At 37.6% G+C, this 10111-nt stretch overlaps 1 protein-coding gene across 1 annotated transcript; it reads right to left on the bottom strand.

The window, feature by feature from the left end:
* Nucleotides 1-3457: 3457 nt before the first annotated feature.
* On the bottom strand, nucleotides 3458-8910 carry LOC104520211 (RING finger protein 175; the record flags this gene model as incomplete). The annotated part of the gene is given in 6 exon segments (XM_010163508.1): nucleotides 3458-3554; nucleotides 4266-4384; nucleotides 5235-5344; nucleotides 6002-6122; nucleotides 7717-7823; nucleotides 8752-8910. Coding segments are annotated over 6 exon segments (713 nt in total), but the record flags the coding sequence as incomplete, so codon positions are not given.
* Nucleotides 8911-10111: the final 1201 nt, after the last annotated feature.

The raw sequence follows: 10111 nt of genomic DNA, 5'->3' as shown, positions 1-10111 counted from the left end.
TCTTGAAGAAGAGCAGCAGGCGATGTTTTGGTTTAATCTGAAAATAGCTCTAAAATCCTAGACATCAATGTTAAAGACTGAATATGTAGCAAGTGTACACTGGATTTGTTTGCTTTGCATGTTCATCCTATCACCTACCTGCATCTTGAGAACAGAGACTGCAGCTACTGTAAATTCTATTACTTGCTGTGAGATTATTTTCTTATTGTAGCTGTGGTTGCGAATTTTTTTACTGGTTTGGGCTAGAATAGAGTTAATTTTCTTCATAGTTGCTCCTATGGTTCTGTGGTTTGGATTTTCTATCCAAAACAGTGTTGAGAACACAGGGATGTTTTAGTTATTGCTGAACAGTGCTTTGCACAACATCAAGGCCTTTTCTTTTTCTCTTGCTGTCCTGCCAGTGAGTATGCTGGGGGTGGATGATAATTTGGGATGGGACACAGCTGGGACAGCTGATCCCAGCTGACCAAAGGGATGTCCCATACCATGTAACGTCATGCTCAGTAATAAACATAGTGGGAAAGAGGAAGGGAGGATGTCTGGAGTTACGGTGTTTGTCTTCCCATGTAACTGTTACGCGTGATGGAGCCCTGTTTTCATGGAAATGGCTAAACATCTGCCTGCTGATGGGAAGGAGTGAATGAATTCCTCACTTCGCTTTGGTTGCATGCAGCTTTTGCTTTACCTATTTAACTGTCTTTAGCTCAATGCATGAGTTTTCTCACTTTTACTCTTCTGATTCTCTCCTCGGTTCCACTGTGAGAGGACTGAGTGAGGGCCTGTGTGATGCTGGGGTTAAACCACAACAATTGTCTATGCACGTTAATCAGCAGTGTTAGCAAAAGCTGTTTCATTTAAGTATTTAATGATTAAAAGTTGTTTAGATATATAGCTATGTAGTTTATGTATCTTTATCTTTGCAAAAGCTTTAGGAGAAAGCCTGCCTAGCCAAGGGTTTTTCTGCATTCTTTACATAAACTACTTCTAATCAAATGCTATAAAACTCAGTTTATGCAGTAAGGATTTTTGTTCTAGCTTTCCTGCTTAGTGGATCTAAGAACTGACTCTCAGCAGTATTTCACAATCACTGTAAGTTAAATGTCCAGATCTGAGGATCATGGCTGCAATGGAAAAATATGTTTTCACGCTGCGGTGCTGGCTGTTGTAGCATGTTATGTTCTATGGCAGACAACTTCCTTGGTGAAAGACACCGATGTATGATTTCTGTCTAGTTTCATTGTACCATATATGGGAATAGATGCTTCAGAGTGGGGTCCAAACACTGTTCTGACTTGCTTAAATTGAGTTTAAGTTATTTCCAGGTAGAATGTAGGAAATGCTAGTATGTATGTAGTCTCTGAATCCAACACTATACTCCCCTCTCTGATCAGTAGCCTTAGCACAGGCATGAAAAGGGTGTTTCCCATCTTTCTACTCTCTCTGTAAATGTAACCCACAAAACCATAGTGGGTAGAGAGCATCCCACCTCAAACATTGTGTTTGCTGTCATCTGGGGCCATGTTTTCTTGAGAAGGTTGCTGAGACAAGGCCTCTGGTTGCTGAAAAAGTGGAATAAATGGGAGACACTGGCACCAGGCTCTTCCTTCAGAGATGATTTAAAAAGAAAGAGGTATCTTAGGTAATACCTGCCTTGCAGCCACAGGAAATTTCATATGAACCCAAACAGCTTGCATCTGGTAGGCCAGAGGAACAACTAACTTCTGGATCAGTTCAGGGCTTAGGCACAGTGTAGGACATTTCCAGGCAGGTACAGAAGCAGATCTTAAAAGCCTTCATATGGAAATTTGCTGTATTTGTGATTAGATCATGTCCAAGTTAGTGTTCTTATTGTTGTGTTTTGGTCTTGGGCATCTAACATGTACAAAGTCTCTGTTCAAACACTTCAATATTTGTAATTGAGCTGGTACATTGGAAGTCTCATCTCACAGTTACTTACCTGTTGTGTTACTGCTTTTAGGAGGTTCTTCTCCACAGGGACAACATATCAGTGGGAGCAGAAGCCCCTCTGTCCTTTGCTAGCCATTGAGAAGGCCAAGGACAAACATTCTTCCATTACACCCACAATTAGGCAACTCTGACAGTGTAAAGCAAAGAGAAAGATTTATTTACATGCATTTTTGCATATATGAACACAGGCATAGCGCATTATGAGAATGATTAACTTTGCTATTTCATCCAAGCAAACAAAGCCACCTTCTTTCTGTGTACTTAAGATTTGTTTTTTCTTTCATTTACTGAAGGGGTTTTTTACTCCATAATTTCCTGGTTTTAGCATCTAAACCTTATCTTCATCTGTAGATGGCTTAATGCAATCTCTGCTTTATTCTCATATATATTATAGTGTAAATTAAGCTAATCTGTATTTCTGATTTCTAAAAACAATGTAAAGATTCTTAAAATACTGACCATATTTCATCTGAGTTCAAAAGCTACTTCAGCTATGCTAATTACCTTTTAAGACCAGCTTCTCTAACTCCTAAGCAGAACTGCCCATTCTTGCATAATCATTCTGTGTTTCAATTCCTCATGCTGTGGCCAGGGTGGTACAGATGTCAAACATTCAGTCACTAAGCAGCAAGACTTAGGCATCCATTTTGATCTTGTGGGGTTTTGTTTGTTTGTTTTTGGTTTTGGTTTTGTTTTTTTTAAATAGCAACTCATGTAATCGGTGGTTAGGGATCATAACTTTGGCCTCCTGTGTTTGAGAAGCTGGTTATTGGAAGCTGGGACTTCTGAGCATAGAGACAGTAAGTCAAAGAGGACTTAATATAGGACCTCCTCATATAGGCCTATCTGAATACCATAAACCTTGCTGTGGTGTTTACAAAAGAACATTTTTTGTAAATGGCCATTGGAAGATGTATGAGTTACAATAGAGCAGCTCTTGAAAGAAGTGAGGGGGAAAAAAACGCTAATGTTAACCTTACATTAACTAAATGATCAAACTATTTGGGTGTGATGTTTCAGAATTTGGTGTATACAAAGCCATTACCTGATTTAAAATTCTCCTTATCTGCTGCACAACCTTCTGCAGTGAGAATTTCAACAGGAAGCCACTACCAATACATTTAATAATGAAACAAACTTAAAATATCTGCACTTTCTTTTCCTTTTTTTTTTTTTTTTTTTTTTAAGGGATATTCATAATAAAAAAAAATAGTCCTATTTTCTTCTAGCACAATCTTCCCATTAAAGGCAGCAATTTCTTTTATTTCCTACTTTGAGAAAATATTAAAAAAAATGCTTCAATAGCATGCTGTACAGCCTTGCTGTAATGCAAAAAGAGGCACTGTCTTGCAAAGGGGTATATAGCACACCAGAGTTCAACTAACTGCTATTTTCTCTAGTCTTTTAAAATTAAGTACAGGATATGCATATTATTGTAGACAGGTAAATATCCAACACTTTGCATTCTCTCTAATAATCTGAGCCCTACCCTAGACCCAGTGAGTAATTAATGCCTTGGATGAGGCCTACAACAACCAGTTGCCAAACCACCATGTAGCACAGCAAATCCAAACATTGTCTATAAAATAATACACGTGTTCCCACCTAAACTGTTGTTAAGGAGCGAAGATACAGCAATAGGTAAATCTTGGTGTTTTTCTTAGTCAGAATCAAAGAAAAATTATTGGGTCAAAATTTTGAAATGCCTTCTTTTCAAGTCTTCTAATTTACTTCATTTTTTTAGGGGTAAGGTTAAATTTAAATATCCTCCTCACATATGGTTAAAACAGGCTTCAAAAAAGTAAGTCAAATTTTGATTCCACTCAAGCAGGTTTCTACAGATGCAGCAACAGATCTTCAACTTACTTCATTTGCTAAAGGAAAAATGTTGTTTACTAAATACGAAGAGAAGGGGAAAAACCAGCACTTGTTCTGAAAGTGGATTATATCAATTTTGTTATTTCATTAAGGAACAAAATCCACTGCATGGTCTTTCTAAAACTGCAATTTACATTCTTTAAAATGTTCCTCTCATTATAAAAATTATTTCCGGATGTCTTAAAATCAAGAAGGAAAATATATATGCACTTTTATTTTCCTAGCTTGCTTGGGGTCTTAGATAAGATAAAGCCAAACAGAACTATCATCTTCCCTAAATATGATTGTTCCTTAATAATAATTGGTTTTCCATTTATTTAATGTGGCCATCTCATCCCTCCACTGCAGATCAAAGCAAGAATTAGCAAGTAATCAGGCTACAGTTTAGAAAATCCAAATTAAAAGCACACTTAGGGAAAGCATATGAGTTTAAGGATATGGGCTTAACATCCTTTTCAAATCAACTTTCTCAGGGCAGTATGGGCAAGTCTGTTTCTTGCCAGCAATGCACCAATTGCAGATGCAGAATTAATGAAACCTGGAATCAGGTGCATTTTTAAAGATCTTTCAAATATAAACAAGGCCCAGTACATACATCTGCAAACCTAGTCAAACTATCAACATATAATTTTAATGACTGATTATGGATACTGCCTTGTTTTATAACCAAGCAGTTTCAAATGACTTAAAATATTTAGAATATTTATAATTATTTTAAAGTTGAATCCAACATCCTGAACATCCAGACTGGTATTCATGTTTTCCAGCTCACAAGAAGCCAGGAGACTTTTATGAACTGCAGAAGAGAGTGATTAGTAACAATGTTCCAGCACGTACGTGATACCGTTCTTTTTGATTTCTGGAAGGCAAAATGAGGAGCTGCTTGGTACCCCTGAGTATAAGACACTGAGTCTTCTGTCAGGTTGTAGGGTAAGTACGTGCCATCTTCTGAGAAGAGTTCTACATCTGCCTTAAAACTACCCAGCAACCACAGCCCCGGGCCCAGCAGAGGAACTCCTCGGCAGTACCCAGGAGCCCGAATGAGCAGACCTGGCCCATGCAGTGGGTCAGCGTACCTGCTCTCTCCTACCGCCAGCCACACCCACACAGGCTGCGCCCAAAGCACGTGGAAGGCAGATTTTGGCCTGAAACTGTACGGTTACAGCCACTCTTGCCTCGGTTTGTCTGTCGAAAAGCTGCGTAGCCTCAACTTGTGTCACAGACCTGAAATATATTTCATGCTCCTATTTTTACTTTTGTGCTACGTTGTTTCTGAACGTGGTTTTAGTTCCTTTTTTTTTCTTGATCTTTATGGCTGTTGTTATTATTTTGTAATGCAGCACAAAAGAGGAGAAAACAACAGTTCCATAATTACATGGAAAGGATACACATGATTACAGGACAGCTGCTAGGTATTTTCAATGATCCCTTCTTCATTTATATCCACAAAAATTTTCTGCCTGCAGACTGTCATTGTTGGCATGCCACTGATGTAAAACTATCAGGATCAAGTTTACAGGAAAAAAAAAAATGCCAGTGAACAACAAAATATTTGCTTAGAGTCAAGGATGCATAAACACATTTTAAGTGCCATCAATGATAAGAACAGCATGAAAATGGCTACAGTTTTCTTAGTTTACTAGTGCCAGGATGCACAGAATTACCAAGAAATAATTAAAATCTTATTGCTGATGCAAGAATTTTAGCTTGGTTTTAAGTAACTGGAACAGAAAATAGTTCTGCTGAGATAATCACCTTATTTGGAAAGGGAAGATAAGAGCTATAAAAAGTAAAGGGGAATAAAAGATTTTCCACAGACTTTAGGGAAGTGAGAAGCTTGTCTTCCTATGGCAATTAGGAAAATTTTGTAGTCCTTGTACATAAGGACCAGCCTCTTGGAAACCCCGTATCAAACTCTGACAGATGTCACTGGCTACTACTTTATTAAGACTGTTCTTCTAATGATAAGATTGACAAGGGAGTTCAACAGTTTGTCTGTGGCACGAGAACAGCTCTCCTCAAGGAAAAGTGAGGTTAGTTTACTGCAAGAGTATCCAGTAGACCTTATTCTTGTGAACCCAGGGGCACAAGAGATTCAAGAGCTCACTTACAGTCCTTGCAAGTGGTCTTCAGGATGATGATCCTCAGCAGTTACACCAATGGTGGAAATCATGTAGTCAGAATAAATCTCTGCAAAGTCTCTTCCCATCACTCCATAGTACACTCTGTGAAAAAGCTGCATTACACAAAAATCCATGGAGTCATCAGGCACCAGAATGAAACATCAACAAGAATTTTACTCCAGATAGCTCCTGCTTCCTTCAAACTGCAGGTTTAGTTTCATTTTCTTTTGCAGCAGCAGACGTCCCCATACTTGTATCAATATGCTTGAAAGCAAGCAATGTTGAAAGTAGGCCATGAACTGCTTTTGGAGCCACAGCTACTTAGCTCTGTTATAGGAAGGGCAAGCTGGTACTTTGTTTAGGGTCTTAGTATACAGAACAACTAAGTATATTTCATTGTTTTGCAGAAGCAACAAAATCAGCCAAATCTCAATAAGGTGTAAGGTGCCAGTCAAAGAAAATTTAAGTTTCTGTAGCTGAAAGAGCCCACTGTCCTCCTGAATAAAAATTCCTCCAAATAAAATCCTTGCTAAATTGTAGCAAGAGGTATTTAACCTCCCTACCCCTCAAAAATCCCAACCCAATAGATTCTGCAAAAGTGTTAATATCTCTTGTCATCTTTCTGAGATTTTATGTGTTATTACAGGTCTTGGGAGACTGAAACCTGGCTACCAAATACTCACAAAACTGGAGCTTCTCAGCATTAAAAAGGACTTGTCATTTCTGCTGCAACAAGGCACAAAGTAAGAACCTTTAAAATAAAGCTAACAAATTTTGTAGTTATATATTTAAAATACACTAGTGAGGGAATTTAGCTGGTTAAATAAAATACCTCCACATAATAAAGCTTAACAGTATTGGTAACACAAGACTGTTAAGTTTCTGCCAGGAATTTTCCATCAGAGGTACATACTTTTAGGTTAATAAACTATACAATGTATGGGCAATAAATCTGACACTTAAAGGAACAGCTGATTTACGTATGTGCAGTATCTCAAATACCTCCAAGAAGTGTTGGACTTACAGCAGATGCATTATGTAGTTGATCTACAAGCTCTTGAGGAATCCCTGGAATTTCTGGTCATATGGAACCTCAAACAGAGTCCAGCACAGTAGCTCTGACTGGGCTGCTAGTCAGACAGAAATCCTGGACAAACATAAAAAAAATTCAAATTCTACCCAGGCAAAAATTCTAGTTGGATTAAGAGGCTAGGTCAAGAATCATCTGGACATACACTATTGTCTCTGGAAATAGTCAAAATTTAAAAAAAAGGAGAACCCCCTAGCAACATAACAGCCTGGTAGAGAGGGAAATAATTATCAGAAAGAATTATAATGCAGTTTTGATATGAATGTGCTTATCTATTTTTATCCTTTATGTCAAGGCTTTTTGTGTCTCGTCTCCTTCAGGTACATAAATGAAGGACTGAGGATTAATTTAGCAATTAAATTAGAGGGTTAAATGAGTGAACACAGTGGCTGAATGAAGTTTAAGGTATTTCCCCTCCTCTCTTCACTCACAAACATAGGTTGTAAAATGATTAAATATCAAACTTCAAATCCACTGTGCAATAATAAAAATCAAGAAGTAAAAGAACCTGCAGCTACATGGTGTAAAAGGGGTTTCATATGTTGAGGTGGGTGGTGAAGAGACCAGCCTGGAGCAATTTCACTGCAAATAAAGTAAAATCTATCAAACAGGAAATCACAACAGTTGCCAATCCAAATTTTACCTGAAGATACCTACCTAAAGAATAAATTAAATCCAAACATGGTAACCTTTATGGCTAGAGAGCCCACAATTCCAATTACATAACTCAGTTTATAGATTAGGAGTAGCATTTGTAGACCAACCTATGGATAAGAGAAAAGAAAGATTGTTCGAGACCTTGCATATTCTGAAAAGTTACATGAAATGCCACATACGTACCTTCTACTGAAATATTCATATAAATTCAATAGAAGTTTTACACTTCTGTATTTCTCCCTTACTTACAGGTGAATAAAAGTGCATAATACAGGAAAAGTACAGGGAAAAAAATCCAAAACCTTTTTGTTTCGCTTCAGTCTTCACAAGAAATGGTAATGGTGAACAGATAGCTAACATAATTAAAACTAACAGCTGGGAGATGTAGGCCAGAACAGGAAAAGAACAGGTAAAAGCAACCGAGGTAAGTTAGATATAGTCAAATCAGTATACCCCCAATGAAATTTGTCTATCTATCTATATATCTAAAATAGCAGAAGCAATCTCTGAACCATTAAGAACTGTCTTCGTGAGCCCAGGATGGAAAGGCAGAGTTTCAGAAGACTGAAGAAGGAAGAATACAGACTTCTCTTTAGGGAGGCAGAAGGGGGTCTAAGGAATAAATTCAGACTATTTGGTATATATACCAAATCGAGCTTTTCAGGCTCACTAACACCTGGGATGACTGCTGATGGTAAGAGTCTGCAGAATAAAAAACCAAGATGGAACTGATGGAATGAATTTAATTTTAACTCCTGTTTAATTCTTCTTAATTTGCATGTCATGTTTGATAAACACTGGTTTAGAGGAACTTATTCATACTGCAGTTGGAAGATTCCTTCAAATTCAACTCCTAATGGCCCTGTTTGTAACCTTTGAAGACTTGTTCCTGATAAATTCTTCCTTGCTCTTCTCCTTCTACAAGTTTCCTTTAAGAAAATTCTTCCTTGCTCTTCTCCTTCTACAAGTTTCCTTTAAGAACCAATAAAAAAAAACCCCAAACCAAAAGCAAGGCAAAAACCAACAAAAAAGGACATATTGTGGCATTCTTCCCAAGAGAGGCTTGCAGGTTGCTCTGAAAGTGATGTAACTGGTAGTAACTGAGAGCATTCCCCACATGGATGGGCACCTCCACCAGCAAAGTCTGATAGTGAAATAAAGAGGAGCAACCCACGTCTGCAGCAGTGTGGCTAACTGTTGGCAAAATTGAGACAGTAATTTCATAGTAATGACATCCTATGGTTCCATTTTGCATGGTTAGGTTTGAATAAGAGGTTGCCAGACTCTAAAACTCATACAAAAAAATGTGACTTCTACAGCACCTTACACAAGAGGACCTTTGGCCCTTGGATAATGATGTTAGTCTGTCTTGCACCCTGTAAGTAATTAGTAATCCCAATGTTGTAAGCAATTATAGCACAGAGATACAACTCATCAGACCCCCACATCCTATCCTCAGAAAACTAAACTGTCTATTGATAGAATTAATTCTGTTGAAAAAATAATTAAAGTTTGTTTTCTAACTCAAATTATATATTTAACCAAGGGGCTAAAGCTTTGGGAGCAAGTTTTCTGAGATTGGTGGAGGCAGTTTGGCCTTTAAGCCTTAGAACTGCTCTTACAAACTTTCCAAAAGGCACATTTGGCTGCACTAATTTGGGATGCCACTCTGTTCCATAGCCACACTACTGAAGGTTTTTCTTAAAAACTCTTTCTACAGCACAACAAAATGTTGTGGCTTAAACCTTTTTTCTAAATGAAATTATATCAAACTTAGTATGTATATGTGCTTGAATTGCCCACAGTGATGGAATATTCTACTTCTTTTCCAATAAGCAAATATTTGAAACCCACTGAAGAGTCAAAAGCTCTGTAATGTCAGTTCTCTCCATGATCAGATTAATATTACCATGGATTTGGGATTGTGGAAGCCTGATGATGACAAAGATAAAGCAAGACTGACTTTAATATGTTTTTGTAGCTTTAGCTTCTGCATCTTTACAGAAAGGTTACTAAAAATAAAATAAATAAAAAATCTGGGACAATATGGTATGGTTTGGTTTGGACCAGGAGCATTTTTAAAAAGCAAACAAAAAGCAAAATCCATCTACAATAAAAAGCTATTTCTATGGAAAATGAATCTCCTTCCTTAACTCAAAAAGTAGAATTCTGAAGGAATGTGTGTTACTGCTTGTGAAACCTAACCATAGTTTTGCCACATATTTCAACTGAAGCAGGACTGGATTCTTCTTCTCCTAAGAAAAAGGAGAAACTCTTAAAAAAAAATCCCCCAAAACCCCAGAAAGCATGCAACTATTAAGCAAACTGGTATTTCACAATAGGAGTTTAAATAGGAGTTTAAAATCCTCGGTGGATAAGGAACTGGCTGGATGGC

Source organism: Antrostomus carolinensis, unplaced genomic scaffold, assembly GCF_000700745.2.
Source record: "Antrostomus carolinensis isolate BGI_N321 unplaced genomic scaffold, ASM70074v2 scaffold6270, whole genome shotgun sequence".
Lineage (NCBI taxonomy): Eukaryota > Metazoa > Chordata > Aves > Caprimulgiformes > Caprimulgidae > Antrostomus > Antrostomus carolinensis.
This window is presented reverse-complemented; position numbering and strand designations above follow the sequence as displayed.